The sequence below is a fragment of the Astyanax mexicanus genome, chromosome 20, assembly GCF_023375975.1.
Source record: "Astyanax mexicanus isolate ESR-SI-001 chromosome 20, AstMex3_surface, whole genome shotgun sequence".
Lineage (NCBI taxonomy): Eukaryota > Metazoa > Chordata > Actinopteri > Characiformes > Acestrorhamphidae > Astyanax > Astyanax mexicanus.
Genome location: NC_064427.1, coordinates 29,787,717 through 29,811,631, shown reverse-complemented (window position 1 = coordinate 29,811,631; position 23,915 = coordinate 29,787,717). Strand labels below are relative to the sequence as shown.

The 23,915-nt window shown below is 38.2% G+C and overlaps 2 protein-coding genes across 7 annotated transcripts in view; both read left to right on the top strand.

The window, feature by feature from the left end:
• The window catches only part of slc7a1a (solute carrier family 7 member 1a), a 32,246-nt gene extending 15,790 nt beyond the window's left edge, over nt 1–16,456 (top strand). For 3 of the 5 annotated variants that reach the window (XM_007252464.3, XM_022681317.2, XM_049468670.1), the window contains exons 6-12: nt 537–759; nt 2,915–3,054; nt 8,290–8,392; nt 10,403–10,608; nt 10,860–11,011; nt 11,458–11,566; nt 11,971–16,456. In XM_007252464.3, coding sequence (XP_007252526.1) covers nt 537–759; nt 2,915–3,054; nt 8,290–8,392; nt 10,403–10,608; nt 10,860–11,011; nt 11,458–11,566; nt 11,971–12,161 — 1,124 coding nt within the window. In that variant the 3' untranslated portion in view covers nt 12,162–16,456. Of the gene's footprint in view, nt 1–536; nt 760–2,914; nt 3,055–3,416; nt 3,554–8,289; nt 8,393–10,402; nt 10,609–10,859; nt 11,012–11,457; nt 11,567–11,970 lie in introns of all 5 variants that reach the window. The other 2 variants (XR_007427436.1, XM_007252465.3) reach the window with 2 other exon arrangements.
• Nucleotides 16,457–18,209: 1,753 nt separating this feature from the next.
• The window catches only part of mtus2a (microtubule associated tumor suppressor candidate 2a), a 105,646-nt gene continuing 99,940 nt past the window's right edge, over nt 18,210–23,915 (top strand). For both annotated transcript variants that reach the window (XM_007252460.3, XM_015606674.3), the window contains exon 1: nt 18,210–18,341. The gene's annotated coding sequence lies outside the window, so the exon portion shown is untranslated. The remainder of the gene's footprint in view (nt 18,342–23,915) is intronic.

Here is a 23,915-nt window from a genome sequence, read left to right as displayed (position 1 = left end):
AATAAATGTGCTAAATTTCGTATTATTTTTCTGCATTAATATATAATTACAATATTGATTTGAGTTTATTACTAATTTATCTTTTATCTGTTTTAATGGGAAAAATTATATTAAAAATATATGACCTAAAACATCAGATATCCACACCTAAAATTAATAAAGAGAACCCAGTTACACAAATTAGACCAAAAATGGGAAATGATCAAGTAATACATATCTTACAATATTACAAAATCCGAAGCTGTTTTAGGTCATATTTATCCAACTCTCAAGCACCACTTTACAGTTCTTGGCCTTAGACAAGTGTAGTTTAAATTATTTTAATCACAAGTGCACTTTCGAATATTTTAAAAATAATTTAATTAAATTGAGCCACAATGCACTGAATTATTTCCTCAATATTCCTAATCCAGTTCTCAGGCTTTAAATTCCCATATATACGCCGCTATGGTGAAATTTTCTGTGCTGATTTATGTAAAGTTACGCCAGTGAGGACATTCCAGTTTTTGCACATAGGTCACTTAAATATCTCCTAGGTGAGGAGGTGAAGAATCCGCAGAGGGCCATCCCCATCGGCATCGTCTCCTCTCTCCTCATCTGCTTCGTGGCCTACTTTGGCGTGTCGGCGGCTCTGACTATGATGATGCCGTATTATATGCTGGACAAGAACAGCCCTCTTCCTGCGGCCTTTAAGTATGTGGGCTGGGAGGGAGCCACTTATGCGGTGGCTGTGGGTTCTCTGTGTGCTCTCTCCACCAGGTAAGAACAAGCCTGTGTCCTGTATTCGCATGAAACTGGACGCTGCATGAAAAAAAAAAACAATTCACAATCATCTCCTTCCTCCTCCTTCTACTCCTCTGGGCTGCCTGTTACTGGCTTTTGTATTGTTTTGAAATTTGCAAAAATCCAAAATGCACAAAAATAAGGATATAATTGTCATTTTTTATATTGATATTACTAGCATTAGTATTTAAATGTAATTAAACCAGATTTATTCATAACCATCTCAGTATCTTTTCCTTCAGACCTGCCTAGAAGGTGGAGCCGTCGCCGGGTGGAAGGAGATGATTGAGATTGAGCCCTGCTGTCTGCTCATGCATGCATTTGTAGATCTATCTGAGGTCGTACATACGAACCCCTTGCTAAAAATATGCGGTGAAATTTGGCATGGAGTGACGAGTCATAAATCGTATTTCATAGTTATATAACTAGGAGTGATTCAGGGCCATGTGTGGTAATCACGCCACACATTGCAACAGCCAGCCAGCTTGAGATATGGCATCCAGCCACACTGTTTTAATTACTTTTGCTGTTCTTGAATATTTTTCACATTAGGAAGTCTGCTGCACAGCTTCTTGTATGAAAGGCATCACATTATAATTTCAATACGATCACCCTCCAGCATGGTAGTATACTGCTTTAAAGGTGCCCTAGAATTAAAAAAATAGCATACAATAATAATTAGTGTATAGTAAATGCAAGCAACATATTGTGAGCCTCAAACAACTGTTGAGTCCTTTGTTAAAGGCAAAACCCATCAAGCTGTAAATTTTTTTTGCCTCCAAATATTCATACAACCAGCCCTCTAGCAAAAGCCTTTAGGGGTTAAATGATTGGTTCAGGAATGCTAGTTCAGGAAAGTAGGGGCATGGGAGCAAAAGGCTAATAGTTAACGCTAGTCGATTTAGTGCTAGCCACATGCTAGGCTAAATGCTAACTCTACCAGACCCTACTAAAAGATTAATCAGCTAGCTATATGTAAAATTAGACCAGACAGGGCAGCAACACTGGTAAATAATCACAAATAATAATTATTATTCTTATTATAGGTCTAACTCACCTCTAGACTACACCAGACTATGCTATGCTGCTGTGTATTGTCACTAAGGGGGTTAATCTTCTAAAACTGCAAATGTAGCAAAAAGAATGCCTAATAAATGCATTCTTTGGCACCTTTAAAGCTACAGTTTTTATAAAGTACCGTATTTTTTGCATTATAGTAAACGTCTATTTTCATACATAAGATGCACTGAATTATAAGGCACTTGTTAGGAATAGGGGTGTCACCATGTTTTCTAAATTCAGCAAGTTAAGTACACAAAACTGCATAAAAAAAGTCATACAAGTCATACGAGCACTGGGTGTTAATCTACACAGATTTTTCTCCTGAAAACTGTTTATTTGAGTGAGTAAAGCACTTCTGTTTACTTACAGTAACCTTAGAATTTCAGATTTCCACTAAGGCTGGAGTCAAATGGCTAGCGCTTAGCGGGTAATGCTAATGCTGCTTCAGCAGTGCTAGCCGGGGTTAGATGCAGACTACAGGCCGATAAGACTCACCTCTGAACGGGGAAATAGCGACTAATGCTAATGCTACTCTACTCCTGGTGCTGGAGAACTAAACTGAACTCCTGTATAACACTGCACTTCAGCAGAGTGGTTTAACTGCTCCTTACAACATGACTGGTAAAATTCTTACATAAGGCGCCCCGGATTCCGATTTTTGGGAAAATTAAAAGATTTGAAGTTTGCCTTATAGTGTGAAAAATACGGTAAAAATTCAAAACAGCAGTTGAGATACATGCAAGATTACCTTATTTTCATACATGAAGATGAAAATGTTCAGAAACACAGCTGTACATTTGAAAAATGTGGGATTTATAGCCTTTATTTCTTGTCTGTAAAATCTAATCACTCTTTTATGTATAATGCTGATTTTTGGCATTGTGTTGAATTGTCTAAAGCATTGGCTCATTGCTTATTGTGATGAAACCACAGCAGCTCCTGCCTGCTGTTTGGGTTTCATCACTGACTGTGAATGCACTTTGCCATAGGACAGTAAATCCAATTTATCACTCTTTGACTTGCATGGCATGGCCTGTTTCCCCCTCCTCTCCTTCATTTCTCATGCTAGCCTGATTGGCGCCATGTTCCCAATGCCACGGGTCTTGTGGGCGATGGCTAGCGACGGGCTGCTCTTCAAATACATGGCTGAAATAGACCCGAAAACAAAAACCCCCTTTCCTGCTACTCTAACATCTGGCCTTATGGCAGGTGAGAATTAATACTGTTAACATGTCTTGGCCTTAAGTGTGAGACTTAGCACAGCTGTCCTTTTGACTGTCCTACTGTGTTCTTGACTGTCACGGTGCATGCAGTACCTTGTCGTGTGTCGTCGTTGGTGGTGGGAGTCTGTTACTCCTTCGATTTCTCCTTTTTTTTGGGGGGGGGGGGGGGGGGGTGTTTGAGAAAGCATGCTAGGCATGTTGAGCATGCTTATCATGTTTAGAACAGTAAATGCTATGTTTCACATGGCAACCCAAGGGCTTATGTTTTTGTTTTTTGTTTTTTTTGTCTATTATGATGTACACCACCCCCATCCCTCCACCTCCCCTCGTTCACGTCTCCTCGCCCAGTCTCCTGGGCTCCATGTTCCCTCTCCCACGTATTATCTTTGCCATGGCCCGAGACGGTCTCCTCTTCTCCTTTCTGTCCCGCGTGAGCGAGAGGAAGACGCCCATCGTGTCCACGGTATCTGCTGGGGTCATGTCCGGTAAGAATGTGGAGGCCATCAGATGGAAAATGCGGTCATAGTGAGAGAATTAACGACCTTACAGTTTACACCAAACACACAGAGGACCTCGCTAGAACAGAAGAGGTTTCCTCCTAAAACCTGTTTCTCATCCGGTTGACTAGTTCTGATCATAACAGCTGGAGGAGACACGTGAAGAGGTGCTTGGTGCTTGCCTAAACCAGATTTCACTGTAGGCTTACCATAGCATTGTTTGTGCCATTCAGTTTTAACAGGGCTTGAAATTTGGTTAAATTAATTCCATTCATGTACACCATACATCTTCAAATCTGGACCTTTAATTCAATTTAAAACTGGTCTCAAAGTTCAGATTTGAAGACCTTGGATATGAATTCAGTTTATAGTCAGTCAGTTTCCCAGACAGGAAAACCCTAAGCATAGACTGCAGTTTAATTTAAAATGCTGTGTAGTCCAAGACTAGGCTTAATCCATGTATGAGAAACTTTGCCTGTACAGCTCTGGAAAAAAATAAGAGAACACTTAAAAATGATGAATTTCTTTGATTTTACCAAATTAAAAACCTCTGGAATATAATCAAGAGGAAGATGAATGATCACAAGCCATCAAACCAAGCTAAATTGCTTTAATTTTTTCACCAGGAGTAGCATAAGGTTATCCAAAAGCAGTGTGTAAGACTGGTGGAGGAGAACATGCCAAAATGCATAAAAAAACAGGGTTATTCCACCAAATATTGATTTCTGAACTCTGAAAGCTTTATGAATATGATATAATAATTATGCATTATTTGAGGTCTGAAAACTGACAATGTTTTTATTTGGAATGTTGTCCATAGTTTATAGAATAAAACAACAATGTTAATTTTACTCAAACATATATCCAGACACATCTTGTAATTAGTCACTTCAGCACACATGCAGCTTTTACTACCTCAAAAGTAAAGTACTGTAAATAGTACAGTATTTAAACACTCTTGCGGCTCCAAGTGAAGACAAAGGATGTCACTGCCACTATGATCTGAGGATCGCCAGTTAAAATCCCGGATCATGTTGCTTGCCATCAGCAGCCGGAGTCCGAGAGAGCACAGACAGCAAGATGTTGTGGCTGGCCTCACAGTCCTAATTAGTGGGTAGAGTAATTGAACTTACAATTATTAGTCTTTAAGTAATTTGCTTATGCTCTGGTAATGTAATTCTCAAACCTCATGATTCAACTTTTTCAACCTTGCTTGTTTAAAAAGCTCATAAGTTGAATAAGTTACAGCAGCAAAAACGCCAAATTGTGCAGTGCAGGGGAACTCCAGAATCTCAGGGTTGGGTTCCTAAACTGATCCTCAGGGACCCCCAGACAGTTTGCATTTTTGCTTTATTCCTTTATATTGCAAGATGGGGTGGAGCACAAACTCTGAACTGAACTGTGTAAAACTCCCTGAGGACTGGTTTAGAAAGCACTACTGTGAAGCATATGGCACCATGGTCCAACATTCCCCAACAAACAGCAACATTCTTGTCTTTATACTTTACTAGAGTAGAAGCTGTTAAGGTTAATGAACTGGTCTAAATAGACAACATTGTAGAACAGTGTGAGGTTGGCGGAGATTTCAGAACAGTGTTAAATAAAGATGTAGGGAATCAGTCGAGAGCTGTGTTTTAAGCATCTAGAAAGTTCCCCTGTGTGATACACCCCATTGAAAACACTTTCCAAAGTAAGAATACCAAATACCAAGGTTCATTTAAATTGGCCACGTTCAGGTTTTTAACATTTTTTTTTATCACTAGGGGTGTCACGATTCTCTAAATCCTCGATTCGATTTCATTTTCGATTTGAGGGTCACGATTCGATTTGATTCTCGATTTTCTTGTTTTTTTTTCTTGTTATTATTTTATGCCTCATAAAATTTTAATAATATATTTATTATTATTATTATTATAAATATTATAAATATTATTATTATTATTTATTAAGATATATATGGTAATGCCATCTAGTGACTTATTTTGGTAGCAACAGTGTGCACTATTAAAACAAGCAGTTTATCAGAGCTGTGTGTGGATGGCTGGTGAAACTGCTCAATTACATGAAGCTGCAGTTCTTCATCAAACCACTAGTCGGAGCTGCAGCAGCACAAGCCCCGCTCTCTTCACTCAGTCACTACTTCAGTACAGCCCAGCCACGGGCTACAGGGCTCAGCCAGTCCGTTTTTACTGTTTCTGTAAACAAATAAAGGTTTTAACCCCACTAACCGGATAATACAGCTCACTACAGTTCATCTTTCAGCCCAAGCAGCTAACAGCAGCAGGTTAGAACAGCCGACACGGAGTCACTGCTCGGATTACATTATAAACAGGTCAGTTAGCGCACTGCTAACCTCAGGATGTTTATAACTACGGAGTTTAGTGGACACACCACGGCCGCCAGGTAAGTCTTTTAAAGGCTACTGAAGACTATTAAAGGCTATTAGAGGTTATTGAAAGCATTATTGGGGGGCAGAAATCAGTACAGGCTGGTTAGATAAGTGATGTGGTGAAACTGTGACTAGCGCTGTCACAGTGATGTTTATTAACGTCATTAAAACAGATTTTGTCAGGTATTGTCTTATAAATATTTACACATAACTTATATCTCTCCTGAAAAGCTTTTATTTTAGTCAGAAACACGCTTGTGTTTACTTTATCTGAGAGAAAGATGTTTTTTTTTAATTCAATGGAAAGCAACAGGTGTAGTCAATTATAAGTTTAAGATTTTTAATCCACCTCACTATGATCTATAGTCAGTGTTCTCAAGTCACACTGACACACGCATTTCAGCGAGTTCACACGCTCTCACCTGCGCGCACCCACCCCTCCGTTAGATACAGATACAAAACCTGCGCGCCCAACCCCCGCCCCCCCTCCCCCGTTGGACAGATAAAAAACAGTGATCACACTCCCGCCGACACTCAAAACTTGAGAGCCCTGTCTATATTTCTATAAATCCGTTTTCAGTTTCTCCTCCGTGGTTGAAAGGCAGCTGTCTCTCACACAGCAGAACTGAGGGCGGGGCTGCGCTATTAAATGAATAGGATGCGCTGTGTTGGTGCCGCGCCATTTGCGTAGCGCGCTGCGCTATTTGCGTAGCGCGCGCGGGAGGGATCGTCGATCCTCTTTTTGACTTCGATACTCGAGACCATGACCTCATTTCGATTCGATTTCGATAAAATATCGAGATCGTGACACCCCTATTTATCACTGAATACATTTTAAAGCATACATGCATTTTCGTTTAACTTTTCAAAGAATTCAGTTTCTAACATCACAGTGGACATACAAGCAAAGCAGAATACTTTTGTTTCAGCAGTACTATGAAAAGCATTCATTTGTTTATTTAGCAAGTGAAATACACACAGAGAAAGACAGCCAGTCTTTTCATAAACAAACAGAGCCCTTTATAGCTTGTATCCCCCCCTACACATTTGCACTTAAAAAGGCAGTACTTCTTAAAACATTGTAACATCAGCGTATATGCTGCGGTATCACTTAATAAACAATAAGATACAGATTAGTCTGTAAACATTGGTCTATATACAATTTTTTGGGCATTTTCTGATAAATATTTATAGTTGCCAACTATTATTATTATTATTATTATTATTATCTTATTAAATCGCCCCTTTAATAGCCATACACATGTACGTATAGCAATACCGTTTGAACAGTATGAAAATTCTGTCACATACAGTAAAATACAAACTGAAATTAAGTGGTCAAGGCCACTTATATAAATAACATGACCTTTTAGTTTGGTCTATATAATTTCTTTTCATGGATTTTCTGTCTGTTTCAAATCCTTGGAACTCCGAACAGGAGATTTACTGTAGATATTATCAGCTCTGTACAGTTGAAAATGTTGCCGGTGACAGTAGGTGTTGAGGAGGCCTATTTATAGATTTCTCTGTTTAGACAGAAACACTATACTGATTCTTGGCAGCAGAGATGCTTGTCTGTGCATTTTCTCTATTAATATTTTCAAATAAATGGACTGTTGATATTTTTATGAACTGAAATAATGTAAATCTATATGAATACTGTGTCGTGGCTGTAACTCTGTTCTTGCTGTTTTTACTTTCTGATTTAAACCTTCATACCAAGTCATGGGATAATAGCATGTAAATTGATTATGAAGCATTGCCTCAGGGGTCGACTCGGGAACACCTACACCTGTATATGTTGAGGTGTTATCTTGTGAGTGAGGTTAAGTGCTGACATTGTCTAAAATTATGCATGCATTTTACATTAGTCAACAATAACATCATGTTTGTACTGGGAATACAACGTAGAAGGCATTACCACCCACAGTAGACGGTGCAGTACGTGGTAAGGATTTTGACTAGTGGCATCTGGCTAGAATTGTCCATGGAAACATACAAGCAACTATGACAAAATCACATCCACATTTAATGCAAGAGGCCCCACACGGACAGTGTAGCATTTTTAGCTTCCATGGCATGTGACAGAAGTCATGGGACCAATGAGACTAGAATTTTGGCATGTCTGTGTAATGTCAAACTGACCGTTGTTCTTTACATTGTTCGAAATTGTAATGATTAATATACATTAATATGATTATGTGATGATGAATATACATTTCGGTTGTTATTATGAATGTGATAAGTTGTTATAAGTTGTTCATAAATGTCATTCATCTAAGAAGAGTCTAAGAAACCGAAATCTGTGTGTGTATGTGTGTGTGTGTGTGCACAGCCATCATGGCCTTCCTATTCGACCTGAAGGATCTAGTTGATCTCATGTCTATCGGCACTCTCCTGGCGTACACTCTGGTGGCTGCCTGCGTGCTGGTGCTCAGGTGAGACTGTTGCTGCTATTGAGTCATCAGTAAATACCGCTCTGACTTCCAGTATAAAGTGCACACAGAAACATACTCAGCTTAGTATGTTCAGCAGGTCATGTTTTAAGTAAACCTTGTATTACCAATAAGCAGAACAAGATCAGCAGTGGAAAGCTTTTAGTTTCTGACCTAAAAGTTAAATAGTAATGATAATATGACATTTGATTCAAGAAACTGATAACTTTACAGCATAGGCCATCATGGCAAACCAGACAGTGTTAGTAGGCTTGTGGTTCTTATATATAATGTTGTGTTTATGCCTAAATAAGGAAGAATAACATTACTTTGGAAGAACATTCTTAGAAATTACATACAGTACTTCTGCCTACTTCCTGTATGTAAATCTAAATTCCATTTAAATTCAGATGTCAGAATTTCTAAGGAGGTCAGCGTTCCAAGTAAGAAGCTTCAACTGGAACACCCTCATAAATCTGACTTCCTACACAGAAATTCAAAACTCAAGATAGCAGCACTGTATATCAACAGTAATAAAAGTACCGGTAGTAGTATTATTCAGTTTAGAAACACTTCTATCTATTCGTGTCTATCTAAATCATACACATTATACAAAGAGTACTGTCCAACTTCTGGCTTTGGACATGTTTCCATAGTGTGACAGTGCTAACAATGGATTCTTTTCCAGTGCAGGACCAAATAGTTACTAAGGCTGTGATGTACCGCTGTGCATTGGAGGGGACTCGTTAAATTGGTTTTGGTTTCTTTTTCCGTTTGTTGTGTAAAAACAATATTATGCACTATATAATATGATTATAATATAATATTATATTATATTATATAAATATTATGCAGCCCTGTTGAATTTCCATGTTATTTTTCATAGTTTTTTGAGAAACTTCTAAATAAGTACATTTTTATTTGTTCATTTGTATATTAATGCTCTGACATTGTAATTCACTCGTTTCTATTGGGATATTTTTAGTTGCAAGATGTCACTCAAAAGCCTGAGTAGGGCTAGGAGTTGTTAGAAGCAGCGAAGAGAAACCAGTGTGTGTGTATATATATATATATATACTGTATATATATATATATATATATATATATATATATATATATATATATATATATACTGTATATATATACTGTATATATATACAGTGTGTATATATATATATATATATATATATATATATATATATAATATATACTGTTACCCTTCAGCCCTGCAGTGGAAAAGTTGCAGTGCTAACCAGGGACATAAAAGTAAGACATATTTTGGTTGGATTTGCCACAAAACAGCAGTAAAGAACTGTCCTAACTGTGGTGAACTCCAAATCTGAAGCTAATTATTTTTAGGTCCCATGTCCAATTCCTTTATTCTAGTTCTGCATAGCATTTAGGCTTAATCCCTGTCAATTGACAAAACATGACGATTATTGTTTGAATTTGGGTTCTTCAGTTCCTCACTCTCTGGAACAGAAACATGAACTTGGCCTTCAACATTGAGCTGTTGGTGCAGTGGAAAGAACTGGGTGCTCTATCCAATCATTTTGGGTTGAATTGGGCTGAATATCCTGACCGTACTAATGCTGGCATGAGTCATGGCAATCAAACCACACAGCAATGCTCAAAATCTTGTATGGACTAGGGGAAATTCGTAAATGGCTTCTTTAGAAAACTATTTACTTAAATAGTTTTATGGAATTTGAAATGTAAACACAATTTCTATTGTAATTTTGAAATCTCTAATTCAATGTTTGATTAAGTTACACATATTTATACAGTTCACATACCATCCAGAATTATTCTAAAAGTACACAGAATGTTCAAAAAAGTGGTTTACGGTTAACATAAAAGTAAAATATTGGCAGTAAAAAAAAATTTAAATGTTTGAATGTTAAAATAATTAATACTATAAAATACTCTTAACAAACTCTCACCATGAGTAAACCCCATGACCTCGTAACTGCTTTTCAGAAACACCTTACAGTGTTTTTGTTCGTATTCCAGGTATCAGCCAGAGCATCCCGCTCCTGTGTACCACATGGCGAACACACATGAAGAGATGGAGATGAGTGAATCATTCAGCAACACGAGTATGGGCATTCTGCCCGGCGTGGAGGAACGCTTCAGCTTTAAAACCCTGTTATTTCCTGACAACACGGAGCCATCCAGCCTCTCCGGCTCTGCTGTCAACGTCTGTGCCAGCCTGCTAGGTAGGGCACAAAGATGGACACTGTTTGATTCAGTTTCTGTCATGCTAGTATAAAAAACAATTCATCAGCATTAGTAGATTTGTAAAAAATAAATTGTGGCATAGTGATATTTAACATTGGACAAACAAATTATTTGGATGGAAATGTTAATTTTAGTACACTGACATTCCGTTTTATTGTGTATGCCTACATTGTAGCTCTTGTTTTTTTTGGTAATGTTTTCAGGGATGTTTCTTGTGTCTGACCTGCAGGCTGCTTAATCCTGGTGTTCAGCATCTTGGCTGTTCAGGGGGGCTTGGCCATCTGGAGTGTAGCTGCTCTCAGTGTGATAGCTATTGTTTGTCTCATACTTACATTCATCATCTGGAGACAGCCGGAGAGTAAATGCAAACTTTCCTTTAAGGTTAGTCTTGAGTTTTATATATATTTATTAACATACAGCTCTGGACTAAAATGAGACCAATCAGTTTCTCTGATTTTACTATTTATAGGTATATCATACCATATAATGCAAAGAAAACAAGTTAATCTTTATAGAGTTCAGAAATCAATATTTGGTGGAATAACCCTGTTTTTTAATCACAGTTTTCATGCATCTTGGCATGTTCTCCTCAACCAGTCTTACAAACTGCTTTTGGATAACTTTATGCCACTTCTGGTGCAAACATTCAAGCAGTTCAGCTTGGTTTGATGGCTTGTGATCATCCACCTTACTCTTGATTATATTCCAGAGGTTTTTTATAAATTTTAAGTGGTCTCTTATTTTTTTCAGAGCTGTATATACAACAGAGTTTGTCAGAATCAAGCAATGAAGTAAAATCTTTTGTGACCTTTGATTTGTCTCTGCAGGTGCCTCTGTTGCCCTTCATCCCTGTGATTAGCATGTTTGTGAATGTGTATCTGATGATGCAGTTGGACAGAGGGACGTGGATACGCTTCGCTGTGTGGATGTCTATCGGTATGTGTAACTTTGCATACACCTAGACTTCACAGAGATGTTCTAAAGACATGAAGTGATGTTTGACTATTTTGATGTTCAGGCATTCAGGCACAACTTTCATATATGTCCATATATGGGGCCAAACGTATGTGGGCGCCTCAGCATTAAACATATGAGCTTGGTCAGACAGGGATGATATGTAAATTGCTCATAGTCAGTGTTTCAGTTGACTGGGGCAGCTCTAGCATGGTACAAGCATTATTTAATTAACTTATTTATTGAAATAATGGCATGTGAAGAGCGTGCCATGCTAAAAACCACGGAGCTCATCCCAATTCTCTTGCTAGTATTTGTCACTAAATATATTGTGATTGTATTATATATTTAGTGCCTTTAATCCTTTATCGATTTCTCCTCTGCAGGCTTGGTTATATATTTTTGCTACGGTATATGGCACAGCTCGGAAGGTGCTCTGGTTCGCTCTAGTCCTGATGAAGAACTAGATTCATGCAAACCCACCTGCGCCCACAACGGGGACGCCATGTCACATGAAAAGGAGGCTTTCCTCTGCAATGGACTAGACAATGCAGTTGATGAGGACGGAGAGCTCTGAGGGACTGAGGGCACCAGACGAACCTCTGTGCTGTCTGCCCCACCTTCTGGCTAAAGCCTGGCGCTGGAGGGCACCGAAAAGCACAGACTATCAACAGGCTGAGTGTGGGGAGGATACAGTGCTACAGTTCATTAGCATGTCACTTTCTTATAAGGAAGTCGTGTTTGTGGCTCTAAATTAGAGCTGGCACGAGGCCACTATCTCTTTTCCAATATCGATACAAGGAAACCTTGAGTATCGTCTGAAGCCAACATTGCTCCGATATTTGTTTTTCTTAAAATTATAGACTATTAGATTTTTTAAGACTGAAAGTAAATCCAATTTGCTTCCCAGCAATCAGATCTGTTGAGATGACTGTCCACACTGTGATTTTACAGATGATCAGATCAGGTTTGCATGTCCAGGCATGATTGGACTTCAATCACTCTGTGACACAAAAGTGAAGCAAAAAGTGACACATTAAAATCTGATTTGAGCAGCCAGGTGCATCTGTACAAATCTGATTGTAATAGCATTACAAACCACTTCCAAATGTAGTTTGGATCTGATTCGCCGAAAAAAGCATGTCATATGGTTAAAAATCAGTCTGGATACAATCTAGATATGCAAAATATTGGATTCCATGAGGTTTCTGACTGTCCAGACTATCAAAAATCAATCTGGATACAATCTAGATGTGCAGAAATATTGGATTTCATTTGATTTCTGATTATTCAGATTATCAAAAATCAAACTGGATCAATATAGGACTTAGGCTGTCAGCCTGAACATAGCCCTAGTCAAAGCACTTCACCTAAGGGTAGGGATATACTTGCTGTTAACTACGCGGCTGCGTTTTCATGATGTTTGCCTTGATGTCCTGCGTTTGGTTGTGCATGTCCTTTAGAAATTATTAAGGTGCAGTGCACAAAAAAAAAACACTAGGGGCAGTGCAGCACTCAGCAGCATTAAACTGATGAAAAGTTTTGAGGAGCAGCTGTATGATGTGTCCTTGTTGCTGTGGCAATGTGTACATTAAATTGAAATAGACCTGTGGCTGCTACGTCTGCACGCGATAGGAAATGCCCGAGAAACAGAGTAAGGGTGGAGCTGATTGGTGTTTTGTCCAGCAGTCATCAGACGCCTCACCTGCCCTCTAGTGGAAATCTCCAGTAACATGCATTCACAAGGCAGCCGGATCATCAGCAAGTATACCTTTAGCCTAAAATCACTATCTTAAAGTGTACAGTGTTTCCACACAGTGTGAATTAAGTATGTCCTTAGAACCAACTTTACAGCAACTTGTTTATATGTTGACATTGGGCCATATGGCATTACTACTATCATGTGATCCTATATTTTCAAAACTGAGCAATTCTGTGATATTCCAGATTTTGATTTTCTAAAGCATCAGATGAGGTAAATCGCCCAATATTGATTATGGCTATGCGGTTTTGCCCTTGACATTCTGACTGCTCAGGAACTCCTTCCCAGTTTAAACTCCAAGAAACCAAAGTAGACAAAGAGTGTCCAGTCTGAGGAAGTCTTGGGCATATTTTGATGATCAACTGCTGTTTATTTTTGCGTGCAAGTCTGGTTTTAGACAGAGATCATTTGTGTTGCTTGATTGCTGCTTTCGTCATCAGGACTGAAGATATTACAGTCAGCATAGCTGTACCACAACCATGGATGTTCGACCTTTTTTAAAGCCGTCTGTTTAACAGATCATTGTGTTTAAATTCACACCATGGCTGACTCACTGTTAAAAAAAAGTATATGATCCAGTTTTTTACACAATAGCTGCATTTTAAAGCCTAGGATGTAGCCTGTGTGGGCTGCGATTCTCAGATGCTGTCATAGAAAACTGGTCTAAAGTGAAGGATCCTCATATACAGCCAAGAAATGCAGGACCTAACTTTGTATCCTTCCAGGCGCTTGGGTTATCCATAGTTCTCTGGGCAGGCACTACATGTTATTAAATGTTTAGATTGATTTCATTTCTGTGGCACAATGCAAAAGGCTCGACTTTTGTTCTACAAATTACAGCACAGGTGGGACCTTTATGGTGACATCACAAATTAACCTCGTTAGACTGTTCCATTTGTGAAACCAATAGGCCACTAAAAAGGATTCTTCATACAACAGTCTTATTGAGAGGGTCTGTCCTACTTTAACAGCAGTCTAGGCTTTGAAACACAGCTATCGTGCTCAGAATGCATCTGACCAATACTCCCATCTGGAGGATCAATACAGAAACAACAAACTGAATGTTTTTTTGTTTTTTTTTTGCTTTTCTACCAAATTAGGTGTACAGATAATTCTTTGAGCAATGCCATAGAATAATTATTGTTGGTTCCATAAAAAAACTGTTCTGTAATAGAGATGTTTGTGTGAAATCCTTTAGAAATGGATAAAGAACATTTACCGTATTTTTCGCACTATAAGGAGCACTTAAAATCCTTTAATTTTCCCAAAAATTGAAAGTGCACCTAATGTATGAATTCTGGCAGTCAGTTTGTAAGGAGCTGTAAAGCCACTCGCTGAGACTGGAACAGTATTAGCATTAGCCACTAACCACAGCGTTAGCTCTTTCAACGTACAGAGGTGAGTATATCAGACTGTACACTGCGTGTTTACCCTATTAAAACAAGCTGCGTGGGATTAACCGCTAGCTGATAGCGCCCTGTCTTACCGGAACACACAGGGTTCCTCAGTGTAGAGCTGTTGGGTAGCATTTATTAGCGCTAAGCGCTGCTAACCACGAATAGCACTGCTGCTAACTGCGCTGTTCAAAGTCCATTAGAAATCCAAGCTTATTGTAAATAAACGGAAGAGCTTTACTCAACCAAATAAACAGTTTTTTAGGAGAGAAACCTGTGTTGATTAACATCCAGCGCTCGTTTGACTTTAAAAGAAAATGTTTTTTCTTTAAGAGTTACAGTTTTGTTTACTTAGGCGTTTCCCCCAGTTTCCCTATTAGAAGGGAAACAAGGCGTAAGCCCTGTTCCTTACTATTGTCGTTTAAAATGAACCTTATAATTGAATGTGCCTTATGTATGAAAATAGACCATGAAATAAACGATAATTGATAGTGCGCCTAATAATACGGTGCACCTTATAGTCAGTAAAATACGGTACATTAATTTCTTTATACAACAAGAGTCGTAGGACAACAAAGTGCTGGGAATTGCTTCTTGATTGCTTTATAAGGCTAGCTCATTAAAACAGTAGTTTTAATTGATAGTATTTAGGCTTAAAACGCTAATTTAAAGTAAACAAGAATTGTGTGCATGTTGTTGTAGACACTAAAAAATATATTGTGGCATTCAGTGTACATCTATTTTTTACCCTGGAGGTAAATACTAGCTCTACTATCCACACAGTCTAGACTTCTTCTACAGAACAAGAGAAGCTAATGTGAATCAATGCAGTAAACACGGATTTATTTAGCCACACACTAGTTTACAAACAACTGCGTCACATTTTAATTAAGCAGCTTTACTTGGGCTAAAACTTAAAAATAATAAAAATAATCTCTTAATTTTTTTTGCTCGCAGTTGTGGTAGTGTAATATTTGTAAATTGCAAAGTATGCTTTTTATGATGTTAAAACCATATCAGAGACATATGCAGAAATGTTGTTTTGGTAAAAGCTTGTCATTTCGTCTTGTTATTTTAATCCTGAAAAATATTGAAACATGTTTAAATATCTATGTTTTTTGACTCTGCTATTTGCAGACTTGAAACACATTTTACTAGTGTAGGAAAAGAGTTAAACAACATTACATATTAGAATTTGTATTATGTGTTCTTGGGCTCCCCCTACAGTCAGAAACTGAAATTTGCGCTTTAAAATTCAAATAAAAGGCATACATTTCTGGACATTTGAGATATATAGAACCAAGATATTAAATAAATGCATGTGGACAAACATGGTAGAGTATATAGAGGATTTTACACTAATTTAACTTAATTTGAGTCAAAAACATTTTAACATGTATATATATTTTTTTGCTTTAAGCTTCACAGTGTTCTTCAATCAGAGAGCAGAGCACCCCATCCATACCCCCGCCCCCCATCCCCTCAGAATGTACATGTCTGTCAGCATTAGTAATGTAATGTATTGTAATATAAAGAAATGCTGTTTACAGTATCTCGCTATGTTGTTTGTCCTATTAGTTGGACCATTTCTACTGTGATTTGTATATTTAGTGTTAAACCCTGGAATGGTTGAGAGCCGTATTTGTTGCGCTGTAGTTTTAGAATGTTGTCTTTCTCCTGTTTCACTTGCTGCTGTAAATAAAATGCTTTTTGTGATATGTTTGTTCCTCTTTTTATACTAAGGCATACAGCTGTCATTTTTAGTTTGTTGTAACTAGAGATAGAGCTGGACAATAATTTAATATATAAATATATATCCCACAAGGAAATGTTAACAATGGTGATATGATTTTGAAAACACATTTCTGATATTTTAATATTCAATTGTTTATAGTATTTGTCACTGACTGACAATTATTACAGGGTACAATAGATGAATTGGCTGAACTGTTTTTTTTTGTGAGCTTTCTTGGTGGCTTATCTGTGGCTTTTATACTGTTTATATTGATTAATCAGAATCATAAGTATTTTTTCTATTAATTATTTTATTTTTATCATAACTTTAACATAAGTGGAGGCCATATCTTCTTAACTCTGAATGAGAATTTATTGGATCATCTGTGTTTGTCAATTCATCATAAAATAATATAAAGAATTTGTATTAGTTATTTTTATTGGTTATGATTTAATAAGATTTTTTAATAGAATTGTAAATAGTAAAAATATCTGTCTTTGATCTATTATATCTATATCTTTACTTATCTACTGTGCATTGCGTTGATTCCATCTTGTAGAGAAAAATATTACACACCTACTGCTTGATGCAGTTCCATAATTTGACCACAGGGAGGCGCTGTATTCACGCTAACGCTAAAACAGCCATAGACTGAGCACTTTAGGTGGGCTGGAGAGAGAGAGGATGCTCTACTCTCCCAGCAACTGGATTTGTTTTCACACCCGTATTCCGACCAGCCCCGCCTCCGCCAGAATACGGGTGCCAAAAGAAATTGATTAAAAAAAAAAAAAAAAAAACTTCCCGCTCAGGGAGCAGTAAAAGGAGATTAGCCCATATATGTGTGTATAAATAGGCGGGGTCTGGCGAAATACGGGTGGTCTGTTTGTGGTCATAAATGAAATTATGAAAGTCTTTTTCAAAGCCTCAAGTTTGCTAAATAAATAAAACCCAATAAAAGAGCAGAAGACCAAAAATTGTTCTCCAATACCTGCATAGATGGACGGTTTTTCGCGGGAAACGGGTGGATTTTTGTGAACTAAGAACCAGTCCATGTATTTTAGAGCCTGGAGTTTGTGTGACTAGAGGTACAATGTGCAATAAAATAGAGTAAATTTAAATTTTATGAATACAATATCCAGTCAAAGAGGAGAACGAACCCATCTTTGCTGAATTCCGGATACAAAATGTAATCAAATGAAAATTAATAAAAAAAGGAAGCAAACAGCAGCCAGAAGATATTATCCAATATGGGCGGAGTTTGGCGGACTACGGGTGGACTGTTTATGATCATAATTTACGTTTTTTTTACGATATAATTATATATATATAATGAAACACACACACACAAACTTAAAAACATACAGAGACTTAAATCAAACACAAACAAAAATTGAAAAAATATTTTATAATAAATGTATAAAATAATAAATTATAAAATTTCAATTAAATAGTAAAAAAAAAGGGAAATCAAAAATTACCCAATCAGAGAGAAGAAGCAATGAGACGTTAATCAAATGCTAACACAATTTTATAAAATATTTCAGTTAAATAATCAATTATAAAAAATGTAATAAATAGTAAAAAAAAAAAAACGCAAACAAAAACCTAACCAATCAGAGAGTAGAAGCCAGGAGCCTGGTATCCAATACTGGTGCAGATGGGCGGGGTTTTGGCGGAAAACGGGTGGGAAAACGGTCCAAACTAAATAAATAAATAAACAACGTCTCGCGGCATCGCGCGACTGGATTTTCCCTCGTTACCTCTGAGAGAGGGAGAGAGAGGGAGCGCGAGGGAGCGCGCGCGGGCAGGAGGGAAGAGAGGAGGGTTTAAAGGGAAGCAGGAATCTTTATAGGGTCTGAACTGAAGGTGAGTAAGTGCTGTAATCTGATTATTATGATTATTATTAAATATTAGCTGCCATGTGCAGCAGTGAGAGGTTATGAGGGGGATATAATAGGATGCTGTATGCAGTGTGTGTGTATATATCTGTTCTGTAACGGTGGGTTATCGACCCATTGCTGGTGCATGGGTTCATCTCTAGGTGTGTGTATATGAGTCTGTGAGTGTGTGAGCGTGTGTGTGCTGGGATTCTTTGTTCCATTAAGAAACACTTCACTGGACTGGTCAGGTGGGCTGTGGAACAAAGGGATGCCCCTTTGATGAGGACACCCACCTTAGCTTCTGTTCTAACTTTTTGTCTGTATATTGTTTATTACACACACTGTGTATGTGTGTGCTTTGTTGAAGTTACCTGGTAGGATATGCAGGTTGTAGCTGGTATCCTGTTGTAGCCTAACTGCATCCATGTGTATGTGTGTGTGTGTGTGTGTGTGTGCGCGCGCACATGTGACAGCAAGCTTCTCCAGCTCTCCAGTGCATCATCGTCCTAATCATTGTTTTTCATAATTTCTTTATTTAATGTGGTTTCTACACTGTATGTTAATATTAAAGACATGAATACAGTTAAGTGCACATGTGGAATTATGTAGCAAACTGTAAAAAATGTGTTTGTCCTCCAAAATCCCCTGATCTAAACCTGATCAACTGAGATTGATTTAAAGTGATTTGAAGTGATTTAAGAAGGCCTGGAGCTTCACAGCGTGAAGGAAAAACAGCAACTATTGTTCAGCACCTCCAATAACTCCTTCTAGATGCTGAGAAAACTATTCCAGGAGTCCAAGAGTGTGCAGATCTGTTCTCACAGCTAAATGTGGTACTTAGAAGAACCTAAAGTAAAAAACATATTCTGGTTTGTTTAACACTTTTTGTTTACAAAAGAATAATAATAATATAAAATTTATAATGTAAAAAAATAATAAAAAGAAAGAAAACACAAGAGGATAAGAGGAGGTGTGTCCAAATCTTGGACGTGTACTGCATTTGAAGCTATTTTATACAAGATATAAAGCAACTATCATATCATAATATCTCAGCTGCTATGAGCGTCATCATCTAAATGTGATTTATTTCCTAAAAAAGATTCTATGTGGATGGTTTGTGTGGAAATGTTTTGCTTCCAAGAGGGATAACACTCAGAAAAGACATTTTCATGAAATACAATATTTATTGCAGTGTTATATTAACACATATAAAACGGATCAGTCGTGGTGGAATCTTAAAAAACGTTTTTCAAATACTTTTAACGCATAATACAATGATTTGTATACTTTTTAAAATTATATTGACATTGTCAACTATAAAAAATATGTCGACTCCAAATTTCAATGTCAACTTATCACTTTTTTGTAACAGTACTGCAACACACAGAGTGATGGGATCAAAAATGCAATGAAGAGGGATGGACTCACTCACACAGTTTACACTCAACTTGAAGTCAGCCACCTCCTCTTTTCAAACTGCTGCTGATGCAGCATTGCTGAGTATCATCACAGTGTGCTTGGAGGAAAGTGCAGCAACCCAGCTCCAATACATCAGCTTACAGACGCCTTGTGCTGCAGATATCACCCTTTTGAGTGATGTGGGGAGAAAGCACCATCTACCCACCCAGAGAGGACAAGAGAAACTGTGCTCTCTCGGGGCTCCGACAGCTGATGGCAAGCTGCATAAGCGTGATTCGAACAAGCAATCTCCTGATCATAGTGGCAGCACCTTAGTCCGCTGGACCGCTCAGAACCCATCTTATAGGTGTTTAAACTAACTATTTGGGTTAGTATATCTTCAAAATGCTAAAAAAGCATATTGTTGATATGAAAAGAACATTTATCACACTACATATACAATGTTATATTGATGCTGAAACAATATATTGTGCAACCCTAACCTTGACCTCTATGGACCTGTTTAGACAATCCCAAACACGATACTATTAAAAGCTGGCCTTCAGATGGATTTTTCAGACAGGGTGAAAATGGATCAGATCACACGCAGTTACGAAGCCCATAACAGATAATATAGTAATCATCACCATCATCTCCACAATACAGTGCGTTCCTCCCCATTTTCACACACTTAACAGCTTTAGACCTCCTCTATAGCACCATGGGCTTGTGGATAAAGATGCGTAAGCGTAGTGCTGAATCGTCTATCCGCTTTGAGCTGTGCAGTCTCGGTGGGGCTGTATGAAAGAGAGAGCCCCAGGCCTTGGCTTAGAGCGGGCTGCCTTGACCTAGTAATGAACCTGAGGATGGGGAAGCTCAGGTGCATTCCAGCCAAGTGCTGCTCACCATGAAGTGTGCTCACAAAGATAAAGGTTCCAGAATAATTTAATACATTTATGTTCAGTGCTCAATGGCTCTTCTTCCATAGGAATGCATTTGTAATGTGTGCAGCATGTGCTTTTGCACTGTCTTATTGAACAATGCATGGACATCCCTGGAAAAGACTAGACTAGGTGTGGAGTGACAGAACCCTATACCATAGCATTGAATTTATGTCTAAATAATAACAGCATGAATTGTTTGCTATATGGGAATTTACAAATTATATATATATATATATATATATATATATATATATATAATTATATATATATAAAATGTGTCAAATCTGTATCTGTCTAAATAAGTCTTGGGAGTATTTACACTTGCACTAGCTTTAATCCTATATGGAGCTATGGGAAAAAGGCCACTTAAAAAAAAATCAGTTTTCCTTATGCAAAACTAATGTTTTAAGAGTTCAGAAATCAATATTTAGTGGAATAACCCTGATTTGTAACCACAGTTTTCATGGGTCTTGGCATGCTCTCCACTAGTCTTTCACACTGCTTTTGGGTGACCTTATGCCACTCCAGGTGCAAAACTTTGAGCAGTTCGGCTTTGTTTGATAGCTTGTGACTATCTTTCTTTCTCTTATTTACATTCCAGATGCATTTGTGAGAAATCTTGTTAGAAAATGATGATCTCACGCTCCCTGAACCACTCTTTCATAATTCCAGCCCCATAAATCCTGGCATTGTTATTTTGGAATAAATCCATTGATGGAATAACCTGGTTTAGTTTCAGGATCAGCTGACCTCATTCTTTCAGCACATACTGTTGCTGAACCTAAACCTGACCAACCGCAGCATCAACCCCACATCATATACTTAGTTATATCCAGGTTGGCTCTTTTTTTTTGGCCTAAAATCAGAGAAACTGATCATTTTGAAGTGGTCTCATAATTTTCTTCTGTAGCTGTATAATCCAATACCTTAGATGCATGAAATGTGCCACTGAATATTTTCAAAGCGTATACAGAACAGGAATCCCCAGGTACTGGATAGATATCAGAGTAGGATGGAAAAATGTGAAGGCCTTGAACGTTCACTCCTGCAATATTACAGAGCACCCACACTTCAGCGCTTTGTCCCAGGGGTGTTGGATGAGACTGATGAGAGAATGAGAAGAGACTGAGAGGAAGAGGCAGTTAAAGTAAAGGAGAGGAGGGTACAGTGAATCATGCTAATGATCATGTAAGATTAAGAAGACTTTGCTCCCTGTTCACCCTCTGATCCAGCTGCCAGTTAGTATGATCCACTGTACAGCATCTGCACACCATGAACCACAATAGAGATGTCCTTCAAATGACAAACCTGCAGTAATGCTTGTTGGGGGGTTTTGAGGTCAGTGTTGAAAGCAAGGGTGAGTAGATCAATAGTAAAGTATTGACAATTTTGATCTTGACACCTGACATTTCCTTCTGTCAAAGAGTTCTAACACAGGTTAATAATATACACTGACATGGCAACAATAATGCTACAGGATTTTTTTTTACATATTGTGTCCTATAAATTTTGCCATGTCCGACGGAAGCTAAAGAATGCTGCACTGACCTGAGGGATATGCTGGTTGGACCTCCTGCATTGAATCGCTTTGAGCCGCTTGGAAAGTTCTAGCCAGATACCACAGGTCACAATCCTTATCACCTACAGCCTTGTCCATCTGAGCAACTCTGACAAGGGCCAAATTGTGAAAAATGGCAGATCTTGTGAGGTGTTACCAGTATGCAGTGGTTTAACCCTACCAAAACTGGTCAAAAGCCAGTGATTCACTGAACCAGCAACATGGGCCCAATCGGCTTACTGAGAATTTAGCAAAGCTACAGCTAGCATCTTGGGGCCAGATACCTCAGGACACCCTTGAAGGTCTTGTAAAGTCCATGAATTGATGATTAAAACTACACAACAGCTGTTACTGGTTATAATCCTTTTCACCTACTGCACTGTCCACTGTGGGTGATAATAATGCCTTTTATGACACATTCCCAATATACATGTGACACAGCTGTAGAAAGAATGTTAAATGCCCACAAAATTGAATGTCCCATCCATCTGGTCCCCGCTTCATCAAGCCTTTTCAACAAGCTCATTGGCCAGTGTTTGTCTGCACTCCCTAGCATTCCCAAAATTTTATCATCCGTTTACATATTGCTGTCCCATGATTTTTGGCATGTTAGTGTAAATGCTTCTTCTGTGTAAAACCTTGTATATCTGGGATTATGACTTGCTGATTTTTACAAGATGGTTCTAGTGTTGGGAATACTAGCCTTTAGGGATGCATTAATTATATCACAGGAATTCTATCAGTACTGGCAGACACTATAATAAATCACAGAATCAGACAGATTTAAGTTTAGATTTAAATTCAATTTTAGTGTATTTACTGAACTCCCAAACAGAAGAAAGTGTAGATGACATGGTGCTAAATAAAAAATATCAGATTTCAGTACTAAAAATTTAAACATGGAAGGGTTTCTTGATATTTCTTGGTATCACTGATAAAAAAAAAACATATGTCCAGCGGAACAGATCCTATTAACACAAAACAGCCATCCTTTTACATTGTGGTGGATCCTTTTAGCCAATCTGAGCGTGTCACATGCTTTTGCACAGGTTAATCTGAGCACAGTGAGCTGATCGTACACTGATCTTCCTCTGCCTGGCTTTTCCTGTAGAGAGCTCTTTGTAGCAGCCCTGTTTCTCTGGGGTTTGAACCCCACTTTACACACCCCCCATTCCCCCTACCCCGTACCTTTTCCATCCCCTTCCCTGCCCCCCGTCCTCTTCATCCCAGCCCGGCCCCTGCGCCTTTAATCTCCCGCCTCAATCGATTCCCACTCCTGTCCCGAATCCATCTCTGTGCTTCATTTCTTCAGGTTTAGCTCGTGCAGCTCCAGAGCTCGGCATCTGCCACACAATTCACATCATGCAAAATGTCACAATTGTCTGACTCAGCCCCTTTTCTCCCACCCCGATTCTTTTGTTCCTGTCAGCAGCTGAGATGATTTGGATGGATGTCTTAAATAAGAAAGAAATGAGACAAATTGACACATGCATGCAGCCCTGCTGTGTGATTAATTCAAACCTATTAATATGCATTCAAATTCCAAATAAAGACAATATGAGCTTTAGCTTTATCAGCTTCTATTGTCTGCCTTACAATATGCACGTCCAGAGCAGCTCATATTAGAGCTGAATGAGATGCTGTTGTATTTTTAATTGAT